This window comes from Pomacea canaliculata, linkage group LG3 (assembly GCF_003073045.1).
Source record: "Pomacea canaliculata isolate SZHN2017 linkage group LG3, ASM307304v1, whole genome shotgun sequence".
NCBI classification, from domain to species: Eukaryota; Metazoa; Mollusca; class Gastropoda; order Architaenioglossa; family Ampullariidae; genus Pomacea; species Pomacea canaliculata.
The window spans coordinates 10793112-10813715 of NC_037592.1; the positions used below are offsets into that span (position 1 = coordinate 10793112).

The 20604-nt window shown below is 41.6% G+C and overlaps 1 protein-coding gene and 1 long non-coding RNA gene across 2 annotated transcripts; both read left to right on the plus strand.

Annotated features, from left to right (window-relative positions):
* The first annotated feature begins 8337 nt into the window (after positions 1 to 8337).
* LOC112558855 lies at positions 8338 to 11288 on the plus strand. Its single transcript, XM_025229568.1, has 2 exons — positions 8338 to 9932; positions 10973 to 11288. The coding sequence occupies exons 1-2, from the start codon at positions 8338 to 8340 to the stop codon at positions 11286 to 11288; spliced, it is 1911 nt and encodes a 636-aa protein (XP_025085353.1).
* Positions 11289 to 13414: 2126 nt separating this feature from the next.
* On the plus strand, positions 13415 to 14273 carry LOC112559313. Its single transcript, XR_003098316.1, has 3 exons — positions 13415 to 13681; positions 13791 to 13843; positions 14026 to 14273. It is a non-coding gene; the product is annotated as an uncharacterized LOC112559313 (long non-coding RNA).
* Positions 14274 to 20604: the final 6331 nt, after the last annotated feature.

The following is a 20604-nucleotide window of genomic DNA, read 5'->3' on the forward strand; positions in this document are numbered from 1 at the left end:
AAGTCACTGATTTGAGGCCAACTTAGACTTGTGGCTGGCCAAGCCCACCGATTATTTCAATCTCAATGTATCTGATAGGGAAACGCCAGCACACATTCAAAAGGCCAAGAGACCAAGTCTTTTGATGATAAATGTTGTCATTAATAGCAATCAGTAACTTTTTAAAGAGATGTTTTGGCAACAGTTTAGAGTTGATTATGAATAAAGATAAATGAATGTCCTGGTTTTAAATTTGATCTCAGGCATGCTGTTTTCATTTTCTGCATGTTTCAACTATTTACAAAACTTGTTCCTCTATGCCTAGGGCATGGGGGCAGTTTGTCCCTCTTCCTTCGGGGTCTCTTCTTTCTGGCATCCTTCCTCTTGTGCTGTTGTCTGGAAAAAATGGTAGACCGTTGGTATGAGAATTTCATCATCTCAATGTTCTCATATAACTGAATTTACAATTTCTAAAAGAAGAAAGACTACTTATTCTTCTGGGGACCAAATGTGTTGTAACTAAATATTTCCTTGAGGCTTTGGTTAGTGTGCATTACTATGGAGCAGAAAGTCACTGATTTGAGGCCAACTTAGACTTGTGGCTGGCCAAGCCCACCGATTATTTCAATCTCAATGTATCTGATAGGGAAACGCCAGCACACATTCAAAAGGCCAAGAGACCAAGTCTTTTGATGATAAATGTTGTCATTAATAGCAATCAGTAACTTTTTAAAGAGATGTTTTGGCAACAGTTTAGAGTTGATTATGAATAAAGATAAATGAATGTCCTGGTTTTAAATTTGATCTCAGGCATGCTGTTTTAATTTTCTGCATGTTTCAACTATTTACAAAACTTGTTCCTCTATGCCTAGGGCATGGGGGCAATTTGTCCCTCTTCCTTCGGGGTCTCTTCTTTCTGGCATCCTTCCTCTTGTGCTGTTGTCTGGAAAAAATGGTAGACCGTTGGTATGAGAATTTCATCATCTCAATGTTCTCATATAACTGAATTTACACTTTCTAAAAGAAGAAAGACTACTTATTCTTCTGGGGACCAAATGTGTTGTAACTAAATATTTCCTTGAGGCTTTGGTTAGTGCGCATTACTATGGAGCAGAAAGTCACTGATTTGAGGCCAACTTAGACTTGTGGCTGGTCCAAGCCCACCGATTATTTCAATCTCAATGTATCTGATAGGGAAACGCCAGCACACATTCAAAAGGCCAAGAGACCAAGTCTTTTGATGATAAATGTTGTCATTAATAGCAATCAGTAACTTTTTTAAAGAGATGTTTTGGCAACAGTTTAGAGTTGATTATGAATAAAGATAAATGAATGTCCTGGTTTTTAAATTTGATCTCAGGCATGCTGTTTTCATTTTCTGCATGTTTCAACTATTTACAAAAACTTGTTCCTCTATGACCTTAGAGCCTTATAGTTAATGGCTTTATGATGGTTTACCTTTTTAGATTTGATGAACTGGTCCATGTTTTGAATGAGAAGTAAGCTTAATGCAGGATTTCTTCTAATGTCAAGCCTGCTGCCATTGTTTTTAATGAAACCAGCGAGATGATGGATAGCCTGTCTTTTACGTCTGTAAAGGGAGCCGCCTTTTGATGTTTCATTTGCTGAAAAAATAAAACACGCAAAAAGACTTCTTACACAGTGAAGAAAGAATAGGTGAACTGCAAATAATTTATGTTATCCATACACGCATTCTGAAAACTTTCCTCACTCACTCTCGTTATTCACGCTCTTTCATCTGTTTTTTTAATTATTTTCTCGCTCTAGCTATAAACTTCAATTTTTTAAAATTATAAAATGCGAATGAAAAAATATCCCCCCCCCCCAGCGTCCCATATATAATGCCTTATCCAACTTGGTTGAGTGGCGCGAACATCAAACAACTGCCACACGCAAACTCATTACTAATTTCATTACTAATAAAATGAAATATTGAATTTAGACATGGAATTAATAAATAAGTATTATATTTACTTTAGAGTATATATAAGTTAAATAAACGTTCTGTATTGTACGTACATGCTCTTTCTGGTGAGCCTCGATCCTGATCACTTCCGTCGCTATCGGACTGCAAATAATTTTTTTAAAAGCCTTAATTAACGTGTATAGGCATCCATATGTGTATGCTTAGTAACTACTAAACCACTAATTTTTTTTTTAAAAAAAAGACATTTACATGTACATATTTCAACCTATTATATAAGGTAAATAAAATTAGAAGAAACATAAGGAACATACCTCTTCATGCAAACGCTTCTTTCCTTTTGCTATTTAAAAAAAAAGAGAAAAAAAGTCATTTCAAAAATTATAAAACATTAGATCTGAAACATTTAAGAATTTTTTTCCTCCAAGCTCATTTTAAAATCTATAATGTCATGGAAAAATGGTAGACCGTTGGTATGAGAATTTCATCATCTCAATGTTCTCATATAAGTGAATTTACAATTTCTAAAAGAAAAAAGACTACTTATTCTTCTGGGGACCAAATGTGTTGTAACTAAATATTTCCTTGAGGCTTTGGTTAGTGCGCATTACTATGGAGCAGAAAGTCACTGATTTGAGGCCAACTTAGACTTGTGGCTGGCCAAGCCCACCGATTATTTCAATCTCAATGTATCTGATAGGGAAACGCCAGCACACATTCAAAAGGCCAAGAGACCAAGTCTTTTGATGATAAATGTTGTCATTAATAGCAATCAGTAACTTTTTAAAGAGATGTTTTGGGCAACAGTTTAGAGTTGATTATGAATAAAGATAATGAATGTCCTGGTTTTAAATTTGATCTCAGGCATGCTGTTTTCATTTTCTGCATGTTTCAACTATTTACAAAACTTGTTCCTCTATGACCTTAGAGCCTTATAGTTACTGGCTTTATGATGGTTTACCTTTTTATCTGTAATAAATCGTGTCATACGATCTATTAGTATATTACTGAGAGGAAGGATTTCCTCAAATTGCAAGGTTTCTGCCATGGTGGCAATATAAGACGTTAAATGGTGTATTGCTTTTTTTTTTCTTCTGTATGTTGAGCCCCCTTTTGATGGTTCGGTTGCTGAAAAAATAAACACGCAAAAAGACTTCTTACACTCCGTACCTGGTGTTTGGTATCGATCAGTGAAGAAGAATAGGTGAAACTGCAAATAATTTATGTTATCCATACACGCATTCTGAAAACTTTCCTCACTCACTCTCGTTATTCACGCTCTTTCATCTGTTTTTTTAATTATTTTCTCGCTCTAGCTATAAACTTCAATTTTTAAAATTATAAAATGCGAATGAAAAATATCCCCCCCCCCCCCAGCGTCCCATATATAATGCCTTATCCAACTTGGTTGAGTGGCGCGAACATCAAACAACTGCCACACGCAAACTCATTACTAATTTCATTACTAATAAAATGAAATATTGAAATTTAGACATGGAATTAATAAATAAGTATTATATTTACTTTAGAGTATATATAAGTTAAAATAAACGTTCTGTATTGTACGTACATGCTCTTTCTGGTGAGCCTCGATCCTGATCACTTCCGTCGCTATCGGACTGCAAATAATTTTTTTAAAAGCCTTAATTAACGTGTATAGGCATCCATATGTGTATGCTTAGTAACTACTAAACCACTAATTTTTTTTTTTAAAAAAAGACATTTACATGTACATATTTCAACCTATTATATAAGGTAAATAAAATTAGAAGAAACATAAGGAACATACCTCTTCATGCAAACGCTTCTTTCCTTTTGCTATTTAAAAAAAAATAATATCGTGAATGACCTTTCACTTGCTTTACAAACGCGCGAGCTGGTGCATCACTGATAGAACAAGACAAATTAATCTGTACACACTGAGGGATACCTTCTTGTGACGGTAAGGGGGTTGTTACCTCTGTAAATGTGGTTATCACCTTTTCCCGTGCATGAGTGAGAATGTGCACCCTCAGTATTGTAGGTGCTAGCGTGATTTGATGTGCAACCTGAGTATCCTAGCCACTTGACTGTGTTTTCTTGCTGGCTGTGTCAAATAGTTGACTTGAGTTTTACATTCATAGAGTTCATGCCATGTCAGGATGGTTAACTGCAGTTATGATTATGATTTTGCCTTATGATTAGTGAACAGATAAGTGTGATAACTTGTTGCTGTGTAAAACTGTTATTGTGGATTTAAGTTGCAGTTTTGGAAACTGCTGTAGACCAGCCTGCGTGCGGTCTTAGTATCTGCATTTCATAATATTTGGTGTATGCTAGTGTAACTCTGATATCGTTGTGTACGAGGGAAAGTGTATGGTTCAAACTGCTTAATTTGGAAGTTTCGTGTATTGCTATTTATTTTTGAAGTTTTCGTGTATAATAATTACTTGGACCTCCCAACCTGAAGTGATCTCGTGTTTTGTTATTGGAAAGAATGCGTATGTCCAACTGTTGGTCGTGACACTTCTAGTTGCACAGGCCCTTGCTGTAATTCTGTCATATCCCTTACAAAGTCTTGTAAAAACATATTAACATCTTCGGGTTTTCTCTCCCCACAGTACAAGCCAATTACAAAAGGGTCAGTTTCTACAGGACTATATTTTCTCCCCAGAATAGGCCAAAACTGATTACATGAGGAGTGAAAGAGTGGCAGACCATCAATATTTACTTGTAGGAAAATGAGCAGCGTTGATCCAGTTAGAACTGGACCTTCAAGGGCCATCTGCAGGGTTAAAATTTAGACCCTTGAATGTTCGCCTTTCGATGCATGAGATGGCATCCTACGATGCTGAGATTGGCTATTTTACTGCACAGCAGGAGCCAAAAAGCATATGATACTCTAAGAAATACAGGTATACTTCGCCTTCCAGGTCAATCTACCCTTAGAGATAATAAAAATTTTTATCATCCAAAGCCTGGTTTTCAAACGAACTCGCTGGATGATTTGAAGAAAAAAGCAGAGAGTTTAGTACATCATCAACGCTTTGTCGTCTTGTTGCATGACGAAATGACAATTAAATGTGACCTAGTTTTGATAAACGTTAAGGGGAACTTGTTGAGTTTTTTGGTAGTCAGGATGTACAGGCATCAACCCCTGCTACCCATGCATTAGTATTTACATTGTAGGCTTAACTACAAATATCAGTACAAGCATTGGTTTCTTTGGCGCACAGTTACTGCAGATGCTTTGTTCACACTTTTTTGGCAGGCAGTTGGTCTTGTTGAGGAAGCAGGGTTTAAAGTGATATCATCCACAAGTGATAAGGCCTCACCAAATCAAAGGCTCTATGAAATGCATGGCAGTGGTGCAGATGTTTGCTATAAAACAATAAATCTGTTTGCCAGAGAGAGAGATATATATTTTTTTCTGATGTTCCTCACTTACTCAAAACAGTGAGAAACTATATAATTCTGGATCAGGTCGGCAGACACGCTATCTTTGGTTAAATGGTCAGCATCTGCTTTGGAAGCATGTCATTGATATCTTTAACAGAGATGCATCTAGTCAGCCGTACAGAACTAAACTTATGATCATGTATATCTGACACCTAATTCTATCATGAATATTAGTAAATAAAGATGATACAAATTTAACAAGGATATACATACATTATGTCAACTGAGTGTGTATTAATTTTGTGATAGCAATTTAAATTCATATGGGTTTAGTGAGGGAGTGGGGACAATAAAATTACTATCTTCATACTTTTAATAATAATAATAACAACCAACTTTCCCAATGGGCAATTTAAATGGGAGGTGTGCTCTGTTTCCAATATATATTTTAAAAAAATCATTCCCATGCACACCTACACATCACACGCACACACACTGCTGACAGTTTATCGGTGATTAAGTAGCTGGACTGCTGATGGCACAAAAGATTTCAGATGCCTATTGCTTTCGCATACTGGCATGGCATAGCGTTTACCTGAACTTAATAAAACACATTCCCCCGCTAGCACATGTTCAGGTATTGACAGAATGCGGGAAGCTTTCCTAACTAGTTGTTGGTCAAGGAAGGAAGTCAGGTCCCTCTGATTGATCCCAATTATTTTGGAACAGATGTGAACAATGCTATTTAAACTATTCCTATCATGGACAAATAGATTACAAAACCAGCATACAAATGAAAAAGATAAAAGACTCTCAATAAAAGACTGGTAGAAACGGCCTAAAATTGCTTTGCTGACTGAAAAACTATTTAACTTCCGCAAAAGGTACATTCTCTGCTGGCCACATTTGACAATGTGTTCAGTGTTTAGAGTCCATTTAAGCAGGCAATCAAAAACAGTTCCCAGGTACCTAAAAGAGGTAGCGGTTTCAACAGGTTTGCTATGTATCACACTAGGAGCAACAAAATCCTCTTTGATTCTCCTAAAATCTATATTCAATTCTTTTGTTTTGTCTACATTTAACTCAAGAAAGTTCTCGTCGCACCACTGTGCAAGTCTGTTAAGGCATTGCCATGAGTCAACAATGCAGACGAGATAGGTGCTATCGGCACCACCATTCCCCATTTCTCAGCCAAGGATAAACACCGTTTTTCATATTAGAATAAAAGTATCACCAAGAAGCATGGATACAGGCTAAGACAAATGGGTTAGCGACGGAAGCCATCCGAAATGGTATACATCCAATATCCCGATGGACGCAGGCCAACGGTATTCATATTAAAAGGCTCCCCCTGCACCAACTACAGAGCCCAAGTTGAAGCCCTGACATGAGCAGTGAACAGTGTCAGCAGCAAAGCAAGCTTAGACTCACGGATGTTCCTATTGCCCTGTTTGTGCTACAAGCCGCCAACAATGACTGGGTAGTTAATCTTATATCAGCACTGAAAAATATCAGTTGTCTATATTGTACTGTAGTGGATACCCTCACACTGCGGTAGTGAAGGCAATGAGCAGATTTCAAATCTAGTTGCTGAAGACCGGCAGGATGAAAACAAAGTCAGTGTAACAGAGATGACCACAGCTTTGTATAGACCACACGCAGCTACCACTACCTGTCCAGATAAGATAGGTGACAATTTTCTACTTCAGGACAACAGACTAAAGCACCACCTTTACCGGAAGCTACATCTGGTGTTATCCTCAATGTGCTCCTGTGGAGATGCAAAACAAACCAAGGAGCATATCCTACAGGAGTGTAGGTTCCTCCAGGAGCCGAGGGCGGAGGTCTGGCCGTCGCCGATGCCACTCGACATCAAGCTTTACGGACCTGTGCACGCTTTGCAGATAACTGCCAGTTTTATCTCGAAAGCTGGCCTCAAAGTGTGACTAAAAATGGATAATGAGACGAACAACATGAAACTGCGAATTAATGTGCGATGTTTACAAATGTCTGACTCCCCGAACAGCGCCCTTGTCGACTGGGTGGAACCAGCAGGCGGCTACAGAGTTTGGAACTATGTCTTCTGATAGAAAGTCCTTGTCTTGCTAGAGTCTGGAATTCATGTCTTACCGAAGTTTGAAGCCATTCGTCTTGCCAGAACACAAAACTCTGTGTCTTGTCGTAGGACTGCTGTTTCACACTTTCATCTCCTTTCTACTTGTAGTTACTAGAATGCACATGAAACAAAAATACGGTCCGCAGAAACACTGTAATTGATTTTCATGGAAGTAAAAGAATAAAAATAACTTTCACAAGTACAATGAATTCTGCATGCAATAATTTCAAAAACAAGAATAGGAAAGGAGATCACTGAGGTTAAGTGTTTTGTTAGAAATTGGGACAATTTTTTAACACTTGAGCAGCATGTCCAAGTTAAAGCTAATATTTTTCAAACCATTGCTCCGCGATGGAGTGAATTTAAGAAATAAATATATCAGGAAAAAATTCAACAAACAAAATGATTAACCTGTTTCCCAGACATACAAACAGCAAGTCCTCCTTTAAAGATGCAAGTTACAGTCCCATCATCGTTAGTAGCTCCAACACAAGAAAAGAGAGACTGCAAACTATTCAGATTGTATTTTTTTGTTTCTATTTGCTGTTGAACTGTTTATATTCTAGTGAGAAAGAAGGCAAAATGTTTACATGTGTGTAATGCTCGAGTGTCCCCCCGGAGGATCATTACCTTGTCGAGGTCGGGGGCCTTGTGTGTGTCGATGACCCTGAGAGCTATACCGGGCAGGGTCACCCAAGCCGGGCAGGTCAAAGGGTAGATACCAGACGAAACATGATCCTTGGTCCTCCAGGTTGGGGTTGGCACAGGCTAACAACCCTGTCCCATAAAATACAAAAATGTTACGGAAACAGCGACAGAGAAAACTACCACTAATGTGTGCGATGGGCTCCCAGAGGTATCGCAAGATCCTTGTATGACTGTTAGTAGTGAAAGCCGAAAGGAAGCTACTGGCACGAAGATGGAAGTCTTGAGCGCCAAATGCAAGACCAGAATAGGCTTCTGGAATGTGCGCACCATGTATGAAACTGGTAAGTTGACACAAATTACGGCCGAGATGAGGCGTTACAACTTACACATACTTGGAGTAAGTGAAAGCAGATGGACAGGCTCTGGAAGAGTAAAGACCCAGACCAGAGAGACAGTGCTGTATTCTGGCAGAGAGGACAACCAACACCATGAGGGAGTAGCCATCATCCTGAGGAAAGGAATAGATAAGTGCCTGATAGAGTGGAAGCCGATCAACAGCAGACTGATTACAGCCAGAGTGAGAGGGAGACATGGCAACATGACCTTGATCCAGTGCTATGCACCAACCAACGACAGCGATGATGAGGCGAAGGACACCTTTTACGATCAATTGCAGGCAGAAGTAAGTGCAGCACCCCACCATGACCTGTTGATTGTGATGGGCGACATGAATGCCAAAGTTGGGAACGACAACACCCATGTAGAGAGAGCTATGGGCAGACATGGTTGTGGCTGCATGAACGAGAACGGAGAGAGACTAGTGGAGCTATGCACTATGTACAACCTAGTGATTGGAGGAACGCTATTCCCTCACCGCAATGTCCACAAACTAACATGGTGCTCACCCAATGGTAGGGACAGTAACCAGATCGACCACCTAATGATCAACGGCTCCTGGAGACGTTCCCTGCTCGACGTCAGGGCGAGAAGAGGAGATGTTGGAAGTGACCATCACCTTGTTGTAGCAGACATAAAAATGAAACTGCGAAGTACAGGACGCAAGTCAGCAGCACACAGACGCTTTGATGTGGAAAGATTGCAGGACCCCAAACTGAAAAACGCCTTCACTCTTCAAGTGAAAAACAGATTTCAGGCACTTGCAGACATGACAGACATTTGCGAGGCAAATGCAGAAAGCATAAACCAGAGATGGGACCTTGTGAGAACAGTGTACCAGAAAAGCAGCGAGACTAGTCTTGGACTGAGAGGAACTAAGAAGAAGGAATGTATAACACCAGAAACGTGGAAGGCGATAGAGGAAAGAAGAGAACTAAAAAAGAAGGTGACTAGCACCAGATCCGAAAGACTGCAAGAGAAGTTCAAACTACAGTACAGAGAGATGAACCAGAAAGTGAAACGCTTGGCGAGAACAGACAAGCGGGCCTACTTGAACAACCTAGCAAATGAAGCCGAAGAAGCAGCAAGAAAAAGAGAACAAGGAAAGCTGTACAAGATCACCAAGACAATTAGCGGCAAATTCCACAGCACCAACGATGCCCCAGTCAAGGACAAGGAAGGGAAGCTGCTAACGACAGAGAGAGAACAAGAAGCACGCTGGGCTGAACACTTCAGAGAGGTCCTGAACAGACCACCACCTTCCGAAGAAGCCGACATACAAGAAGCCATTGAGGACCTAGACGTTAACATCGCCCCACCAGAGAAGCAGGAAATCATCACAGCAATCAAATCCTTGAAGAACAGAAAGGCACCAGGCCAGGACAATCTGAATGCTGAACTATTCAAAGCTGACCCAGAACTGGCAGCCAATATCCTGCAACCCCTATTTACCGCAATACGGGAAGGGAAGCAAGTCCCAGATGACTGGACCAGAGGAGTGATCGTCAAAATCCCAAAGAAAGGATCCCTTAGCGACTGCAACAACTGGCGAGGAATAACTCTCCTGTCCATCCCGAGCAAGATCATGACAAAGATCATCATTCAACGAATCTCAGAGGCAGTGGACGCACAACTTAGAGAAGAACAGGCTGGTTTTCGTAGAGGAAGAGGATGCACCGACCAGATATTTGCACTACGCAACATCATAGAACAGTGCACAGAGTGGCAGAGGCAGCTCTACATTAACTTCGTAGATTTCCAGAAGGCTTTTGACAGCATCCACAGAGAGAGCCTCTGGCGCATCCCGAGAGCGCACGGAATACCAATGGAAATTGTGCTGCTGTTAAAAGCTTCTATGCGAACTTTTCATGCTGTGTTGGAAACAGTGACATCTACTTTGAGGTCGGGACCGGAGTGAGACAAGGCTGCGTGATGTCTTCCCTGCTCTTCGGCCTCGTCATTGACTGGGTAATGCGCCACACAACGGAAGATGAACCAAGGGGCATAAGATGGACACTCTACACAAACTTAGAAGACCTAGACTTTGCCGACGATCTGGCCCTGCTGTCACACACCCATCGACACATGCAGGAGAAAACGACTCGCCTGAACACCTTTGCGCAGCATGTCGGACTGCACATCAGCAGGACAAAGACAGAAGTAATGACCCTGAACACCACCAATACAACACCGATCAACATAGAGGGAGAAGACCTGCCAATGGTTGAAAGCTTCACCTACTTAGGCAGCGTGGTCAAGCAGGATGGAGGAGCAGGCCGTGACATACAGAGCAGACTGAGCAAAGCCAGGGGCATCTTCTGTAGCCTAAGCAACATCTGCAAGTCAACACAGTACAGCATCCATACCAAGCTGAGACTATACCAGAGTCTGGTCCTGTCCACTCTTCTGTATGGATCGGAATGCTGGCGAACGACTGACAGAGACCTCAACAAACTGTCAGTCTTCCACACCAAAAGCCTGCGAAGAATCCTGGACATCTTCTGGCCAAGGACAATCTCCAACGATGAACTGCTTGCCCGGTGTGGGCAGGAGAGCATGACCACCATCCTAATGAAGAAGCGATGGCGCTGGATTGGTCACGTCATCAGAGGCGGAAGCAACTCCATCACAAAAACTGCCTTACACTGGACTCCAGAGGGAAAACACAAGCGAGGCCGGCCCAAGAACACCTGGCGACGAACTGTGGAGGCAGAAATGAAGACCCTAAACCACAGCTGGGGCACTGTGGGGAAGCTAGCCCAGGACAGACAAAAGTGGAGGAACTTTGTCGCTGCCCTACGTGCCGACTGGCATAACGGGCAGTAAGTAAGTAATGCTCGAGTGTCTATTAAATGAATTTTTATTTTTAAAAAAAGTGTATGTGCTGACTGTCACAAGAGTAAAAGGAGAAAGTTAAATCTTACACTACAGAATAGACACAAATCAGAAATGTGTCAAATAAACAATGTGGCCAGTGCCTTTTCAGGTGCACAAGAAATGAATTTTCAGATCATTTGCCTCCTAGTACTGGCATACATTGAGATCCAGCATAACTCCAAAAACTCGGACCAGCAAGCATTGAACATAACAATAGATGTGTCTTACACGCAGGTCTTGTAGACATCCCATCTGTAGCAGCTAGGGTCTAGAATGTCTGCAATAGACACTACGCTTTTGATTATTCTTCTTATTCCTTTTCACACCCAGTGGAGCATAGGGCCATAACTACACCACACCATCGGATCCTGTTCTGGGTGTCCCTTTCCAGTTGTTTCCATGTCATGCCAGCTGCCCTTCGCCAACACGGTCACAGGGATCATCCCGTCCAGGCTCTCATGCTCGTGTTGCATGTGCAGTTTCTATGGCAGGGGTTGTTTTACGGGATGGGGTTGTTAGCCCCACTCTCAACCCTTGTCTTTCATCTGGGCTTGGGACCGGCAGGTTACCCAGGGGGTTTCCAGGTGGAGTTACTTTTTGTATTCAGGCATACAGAATTATGTGCTATGAATATACAGAATAAACAGCCAGAGTGCATGATGTATGTCATGAAGTGAACAGAAAGATGCAATATTTTATCATGGAATCTTCAGTGACTTTTAAGCAGCTAGTGTGCAAGAGGTATGTCATGATAACATCAAGAGTGAACAAAATCTTTCTATGCCACCTTTCATGAGCTAATGCTGAAGATACATGTCATGAAATCAACATCATTCCATGCCACCTTTTGTAACTTTAAAACATTTAAACTCTTAGTGTGCCAGATGTGTGTCATGAAGTTAACAGCAAAGTTCAACATCTTTTCATGCCTCTAAAACAGTTTATCAGCAAGATCAAAGCTACGAACGTTTGGTTGTCTCGATGGAGATGTAGACATGACATATAAAGCACACGGTGAGAAAGAAAATGCTGAAGCATGGAAATTAACAAAACTGCCCAAGCTTCTTATGAAATTTCCAGTAGATGACACTGGGCTGTATTATTGTGCTACATTGGAGGGTTCCTTAAGCTACAAGCAAGTTCACTCTCTGGCTCCAAAAAAGCCATAGTACAACTGTCTTGTGCTGCTCAAACATGTCAGGAACGGACAAAGGAAAGCTGCTGCTTATAGCAAAAAGCACCAAGCCTCGCTTCTTTTAAGGACTTAGAATGGACAGTTTACCAGTTATGTATAGTGGGAACAGAAATGCACGGATGATCTCTAAACTTTTTAAAGAAGGGCTAAAGGATTGGGATAGAGAGCTACAACGCCAGTCGAGAAAAGTATTGCTCTTTCTCAACAATTGTGCAGCGCATCCTCAGATCGCTTGAAGAACATCCAAATGGAATTTCTACCTCCCAGGACCGCAGCTTTGGTGCAGCCAATGGACATGGGCATCATAAAAAATTTGAAGACCTTCTACCATGCAAGGTTGGTTAATTACATTCTTGATGAAAGTTTGCTGACCCCATCGTCAACAGCCAAAGAACTCAGTGCAAAGGTCAACAACTAACAATGACGACGAGTCCCAGTCCGAGATGATGACGAGTCCGAGATGGGTACAGGGCAGAGGGCAGATAGCAGAATCATAGCGATTGATGCTTCATTTATTCATTCAGTTTTTAGGAGGCCATCTGGCCCACATCAACATCAAATAATAATAACAATCAGACAAGACTCTGACATTCATCCCTATACCTCATGTAATGCACATGGTCATACAGATCTCCTTTACAAACCTTGTTTTTAAGTAAAGGACAACTCTAATGGTTACTCTACCCTCTAGGTTCTTATATGTCTAATTTACAATTTCCAGATACCATTTGGTTCACATCAACCTCTTATATTGTATGTTACATTCATATTAACAGAGGGTTGCTGTACATGATCAACATTTTTTTTAAATTAAATGATAAACAGTATAATGACATTCAGTTCTAAGTAATTATATGTACACTGTCATGGTGAATGTTTACAAAGAGATAGGCTTTGTATATTTAGGATAAAATGCCTACAAACTGCATGTTGTTTCAGCAGATGGCCTATTCCATGGTGAGTTTTTGGAAGAAGCAGAAGGTTTAAAGGGGCCAGTAGCTGTAATTCCAGACAGCTGGCTGCTAGCATTTTTAAAGATTCCAGTGGTCGCAGGATGTGCAACTGGCCATCAAAATCTGCAAGCTTCATTATTAAACACCAGATTCCTCATGGCCCATACATCCAGTTCGCCTGCACAAGTCATTAAGTAAGTGCAATTTTTTAATTCATAATTAATTTATTACCAGAAAGAAAATTTATGAAGCGTGTGAGCATTAACTGTCAAAATGACTGCTATATACCATTATGTACTGCAGGACAAAGGAAGGAGATAAAAAGATGATATCTGGACTGTTGGAACAAGTAACAGGTACTGTAACTTTGGTTATTATGCTGCACTATAAAATGTAGTATTGTTAAAGGGAAATTTATGATATACTTTTGGTCTGATTGGTGAAATTTAATAAAGTTTTTTAAACAACATATCAACAGCTTATAGTTTTAAATTTAGTGAGCTAAATAAGTTTATGCAAATATATTCATTTGACACAGGGATGCACAGCTAACAGACAGCGAAGGAGAGAAGAATGCAGAGGAATCACTATGTGATGACCATTCAATGCAGCAGTGTCCACTACCATTTCCATACTCTCTGTCACAACCACGTCACACACTGACGTCACGCGCGTTCACACAACACAAAACACAGCGACCTGCCAATGGGCTTCTCGTGTTCTTTACTAAAAAAAAAAGCCCTTACTTATCCTCTCTCTTGGGGAAAGTGGGTAAAAGGCCTTGTAGACCACCAAAACAAAATTAAATAAATCCACCAGGCATAACACACACTAGCTAATACACATATCTAAATACAGAAATTCGACATACTCTCCTCGCTCAACGATAGCATCACACAATACCTTTCACTTCCCGCAGTGTTACATCAATACGTAGTGTCACTCTGGTAGTAAGTCTTGGGTGCCAAGAGTATCTCAGATATTGTGTAAAGATTAATCACTTACTGTTACTTGTTACTCGTGTCCCTTCAGCGACATAAAAAGAAGTCCGGTCTCTGGGGCACGAACGCTCCCTCGCAGTCTACAGCGAGCGTACAGATTCACTTACACATAAAAGCACGTATTCCAATAGAATCTCAGTAGCCAGCTCACACGAGGCTATCCACTTGGGAAGACATACCCACCGACGCTGGGGTCGCGGTCAGCTACCATCTGTACATGAAAACCTCCCGTCTCGGCGGCTATCTTTGGCCAACACACTCCAATGGATCTTTACCAGCCACACTGCCAGTGGATCCCTTCTAGGTTCTCTCAGGAGTTCTCCGAAGCTCCCTCTCAGGAGTTCTCGACTAGCAAGCACTCTCTCCATAAGTTCCAGGTCACCATAAGTTCTCTGAACCCTCTCAGAAGTTCTTGACTAGGCAAGCAACTCCGCTCCATAGTTCCAGGTCACCATAAGTTCTCTGAAGCCCTCTCAGAAGTTCTTGACTAGGCAAGCACTCCGCTCCATAAGTTCCAGGTCACCATAAGTTCTCTGAAGCCCTCTCAGAAGTTCTTGACTAGCAAGCACTTCGCTCCATAAGTTCCAGGTCACCATAAGTTCTCTGAAGCCCTCTCAGAAGTTCTTGACTAGGCAAGCACTTCGCTCCATAAGTTCCAGGTCACCATAAGTTCTCTGAAGCCCTCTCAGAAGTTCTTGACTAGGCAAGCACTTCGCTCCATAAGTTCCAGGTCACCATAAGTTCTCTGAAGCCCTCTCAGAAGTTCTTGACTAGGCAAGCACTTCGCTCCATAAGTTCCAGGTCACCATAAGTTCCTGTAACTCGGTGATTATTAATTAACTGAATTTACAACTTACACTTCTTTATACAGTCTCACAACGTCAAGTGATAATATATATTACTTCTAGAAAATCAAGTCTCATTTATAGACAGATTAAAACACGTCTCTTTACACCATCAATCAAAATTCCACACTTCAGCTAAACTTAATCTGGTACCTTGACTGGGCAAGGAACTTAAGACTCTGATTCCTGGTCCCTGTAGCCACAACGTACAATACGACCTACCGACTCGGCGGTTTCGTTGGGAATCCTCCTACACTGTTCTCGAAGCCTAAGCTTGGAGTGAACTTTTGCTCACTACTTTTGTCTGGTTTGCACGAGAATTTCATTTTAACACTGGCCGGTCACTTCTCTCAGACTCACTCGCTATCCACGTGACCAAGGGAAACAACTCTCGTCCCTGACACAATACACGTACACGACACACGTCCCTGACATTCCTCCCCCCTTACAAAAAAAATGTTCACATTTTTCAGTACTAAGATGTCTCACCAGTCCCAAGGGATCTCTTGATCCGCCTCCACGCGCGACAAGACGTCCGCTAACTTACTACAAGTACCCTTAATAGATTCCCCTTGAAGTGGTATTCTATCCTTACAGAGTCATGTAAAGATTAGCTTGACAGATCAGCTTGCCAGTTGTTTTTTCTTGAGAGCTCTCACAATTTCTTCTTATTTTTGCCCTCTGGATCGAACTTAACAGCAGATATCCTAATTCTTTGAAAGTTGTCCCATAATAGTCCTCTGAAAATGCTCGTTTTTTTTGACTTTTCCCAGAGCTGTCTTGAGTTCATTTGAAGGTCTGATGACCTCAAACTCTTTGTCAAGGTGCCAATGTCTGTCGTTCGTTCCTCTATCTCACTCGACATCTGATGTCTCATGTTCAGATACACCTCTTTAGTTTTCTCTCGTCATCGTAGATTCGTTTAAATTCTCTTATCAGTTTTGTCAATCGTTCCTCCACTTTGTTAGTCTCAGCATTTGCTATCTCCACTTCCAGAGATTTTTCTTGTGTTACAGTATTATCAAGTTCTTTCTTCATGCTTTCTTTATGTTCCTTGAAGAATTTGATTTCTGTTAAGGCTTTCTGAAGGTTATCGGACTGTTTCTTATGACCTAATTCAAGTTCACGAACTTTTTCTTCAAAGTCACCAACGGTGACCCACTGTTGTTTACCCATTTCATCTCTTTCTTTTCGCCAAACCTCTGTCTCAGTCTTAAGCCGAATAATTTCTTTGTCCCGGTCACTGATTTCTCTCTGCAATCTGTGTTCGCTATGTTTTGTATTTTCTTTAAAGTTCTGTAAACTTTGTTGTAACCCTTTGATTTCATCACTCAGGTCGTTGATTTTGTGGTTCAGTTCTTCATGAACCTCCCGAAGAGTTGATTCTCTCTGTATTGACGGCTGTTGTGTTTGTGACACACGTTGAGCCTTGGTTCTCTCAGTTTCCAGGGAAGGGTCGCTTCTCTGAAGCTCCATTAACTGGGGCTTGGTTACATCCCATTGAACGGTCGGACGGTTTAGTGGCTGCCGTGGTTGATCTTGTAGCTTGGACTGAGCTCTAGTAATGACTGCATTGGCTGGGGATGGTTTACTTTCACTGGAGCCATCTCTGACGTTACCTCTCGGCCGGTTTCTGGACAGTCTCTGGCAATGTGTCCGTAGCCAAACATGAAAGCATCGCGTGGAGTGTCCACCGGTCCGGATGCCTGGATTTTTTTTCTTCGGATGGTGAGCGGGAGATGTTCCTTTGGTCCCCCTGGAAGGTGGTGAAGGGTGGACTTCCCCGTGGGTTTCGAGTTCTATTATTAGAAGTGTTTCGACGATCAGAGGAATAGTTAGCATGTATTGACGTCGTCCGCCGAGCCTTCGTAGGTGGAGACGCTGGTGTGCTACACCCCACATTGGCGAACATGGATCTCTCTTGCTCTCCTGCCAGTGATTTGTGGGTGAGCTACGCGATAGTGTTCCGCATGCTCGCCACAGATTTAACTGTCTTTAAGCTTCTTTCACGCAAAAAATACTACCAGGTCTTTGACACACTCATTCATAAAATTTTCCCTTAGTAATAAGTCTCTCAGATTTCGTAATCCTTTGGATATTGGAGAGGTAATCCACCGTGCCAAGCTGCTAGTCGATTAGGAATTCAGTCATATCCTCAGCTTGGCCGCACTTCCGAAACTTTTCTCGATCCTTCTTCCGTATTTCTACCTAAAAGTAACTCCCTTTTGAGATCTTCTTAAGAACTGTTCCGTTCGCACACATGTATATACAGGGTAAAGGCTTTTCCATAAGAGAGCTAAATATAAAGGCCAGACCTCTTTAGCCAATGAAAGTTCTGGGCGTGGTTTCAAAAATAAAAAGATAGGAGTCCATGTCATCCTGTCCTCCTGAAATGCTAGTAGTTGAACATAACCTTTGAAGGGGCGCTCAGTTTTCTCTTTGGCTTATACTTCCAAATAGTTTCTTCTTCAGCCCTCCAACTCCATCCTAAGTTCTCCAATTCAAATCGTCTCTCTGCCTCCCTCTCTCCGGCCAACCTATCTGCTTCTTCTTTCTTGGCTATTCTATCTGCTTCTTCTTTCTTGGCTAATCGCTCTTCAGATCTCTCCTGTCTTTCGATGCACTATCACATACTTCTGTAGGCTTCTCCTTCATGCCCATGCTTGCCCCTCCCTCAAAATAGGCAGCTACTGACTAACGTTCCGCCATAGCTAATACAACTAGTAACAATCGCACTGACAGATTCCCTATATCCCACTAAATAGAGTCAAACTACAACACACAAAAAAAACAACCTTGGGAATTCCTATCCAACACCAACATCTACCCATACACTCTTACACATCAACCGATATATCAATAATACAAAATTCACCGTCAACCTGGTACAGTTACCATTACCAGAGTCAATACCTGTATCTATAAGGGCTTCCACAACCTCACTTACAGTGTCACAAGCCGTTACAAAACTTTCAGCTTGCCCACCTATAGCATGTCATCAGTGATAACAGACTAGTACCTTATCACATGTCATCAATGAAAAACAGAGTAATACTTTATAGCATGTCATCAATGGAAAAACCCGAATTTCATACAAGCGCTTCATATATCATGTCATCAATCAGAAAACAAGATTGCATCCCAAAAAAAATGGTTTCAAAAGACAATTTGAGAAACTTTTCCTTAAATTCCTAACCAAAATAGAGTACACATAGAATATTCAACTATTACCAGTTCAAAACAAGCATGATACGGCAAAGAAAATTTGAGAAAGCCCAAAAAAAAGAAAAGAAAAAAAATCTTTCATAAAACAACTAGACAGATGCTACAGGATAGATCCCATCCACACTCACTTCCGGTTACTGCACTTACTCTCCTACACAGAAGAAGGACGGGAAAGAAAGACAAGAGACAACAGTAGAAAAAAGAAACTAGACCCTCTCTGTGAGCGAACTGTACAATCTCCGCAGACCCGTAAAGCTGGAGACGGGAAAAAAACAAAAACAAAATAAAAACCAAAACAAACACAGACACAAACAACCGAAAAAAAACACACAACAACAAACAAAATCAGAAAAATATATATATATAAATCTCCAAAAGTAATCACCAAGAAAGACACTTGCTCACGACAAATCACAACACGAGACAGACCCACGACAGATCACGTCGGTCACCAATTGTCACAACCACGTCACACACTGACGTCACGCGCGTTCACACAACACAAAACACAGCGACCTGCCAATGGGCTTCTCGTGTTCATTTACTAAAAAAAAAAAGCCTTACTTATCCTCTCTCTGGGAAAGTGGTAAAAGGCCTTGTAGACCACAAAACAAATTAAAATAAACACCAGCATAAACACACACTAGCTAATACACATATCTAACATACAAGAAATTCGACATACTCTCCTCGCTCAACGATAGCATCACAATACCTTTTCACTTCCCGCAGTTTACATCAATACGTAGTGTCACTCTGGTAGTAAGTCTTGGTGCCAAGAGTATCTCAGATATTGTGTAAAGATTAATCACTTACTGTTACTTGTTACTCGTGTCCCTTCAGCGACATAAAAAGAAGTCCGTCTCTGGGCACGAACGCTCCCTCGCAGTCTACAGCGAGCGTACAGATTCACTTACACATAAAAGCACGTTATTCCAATAGAATCTCAGTAGCCAGCTCACACGAGGCTATCCACTTGGGAAGACATACCCACGACGCTGGGGTCGCGGTCAGCTACCACTTGTACATGAAAACCCTCCCGTCTCGGCGGCTATCTTTGGGCCAACACACTCCCAATGGATCTTTACCAGCGCACACTGCCAGTGGATCCCTTCTAGGTTCTCTCAGAGTTTCTCCGAAGCTCCCTCTCAGGAGTTCCTCGACTAGGCAAGCACTCTCTCCATAAGTTCCAGGTCACCATAAGTTCTCTGAAGCCCTCTCAGAAGTTCTTGACTAGCAAGCACTCCGCTCCATAAGTTCCAGGTCACCATAAGTTCTCTGAAGCCCTCTCAGAAGTTCTTGACTAGCAAGCACTCCGCTCCATAAGTTCCAGTCACCATAAGTTCTCTGAAGCCCTCTCAGAAGTTCTTGACTAGGCAAGCACTTCGGCTCCATAAGTTCCAGGTCACCATAAGTTCTCTGAAGCCCTCTCAGAAGTTCTTGACTAGGCAAGCACTTCGCTCCATAAGTCCAGGTCACCATAAGTTCTCTGAAGCCCTCTCAGAAGTTCTTGACTAGGCAAGCACTTCGCTCCATAAGTTCCAGTCACCATAAGTTCTCTGAAGCCCTCTCAGAAGTTCTTGACTAGGCAAGCACTTCGCTCCATAAGTTCCAGTCACCATAAGTTCCTGTAACTCAGTGATTAATTAATTAACTGAATTTACAACTTACACTTCTTTATACAGTCTCACAACGTCAAGTGAATTAATATATTACTTCTAGAAAATCAAGTCTCATTTATAGACAGATTAAAACACGTCTCTTTACACCATCAATCAAAATTCACACTTCAGCTAAACTTAATCTGGTACCTTGACTGGGCAAGGAACTTAAGACTCTGATTCCTGGTCCCTGTAGCCACACGTACAATACGACCTACCGACTCGGCGGTTTCGTTGGGAATCCTCCTACACTGTTCTCGAAGCCTAAGCTTGGAGTGAACTTTTGCTCACTACTTTTGTCTGGTTTGCACGAGAATTTCATTTTAACACTGGCCGGTCACTTCTCTCAGACTCACTCGCTATCCACGTGACCAAGGGAAACAAC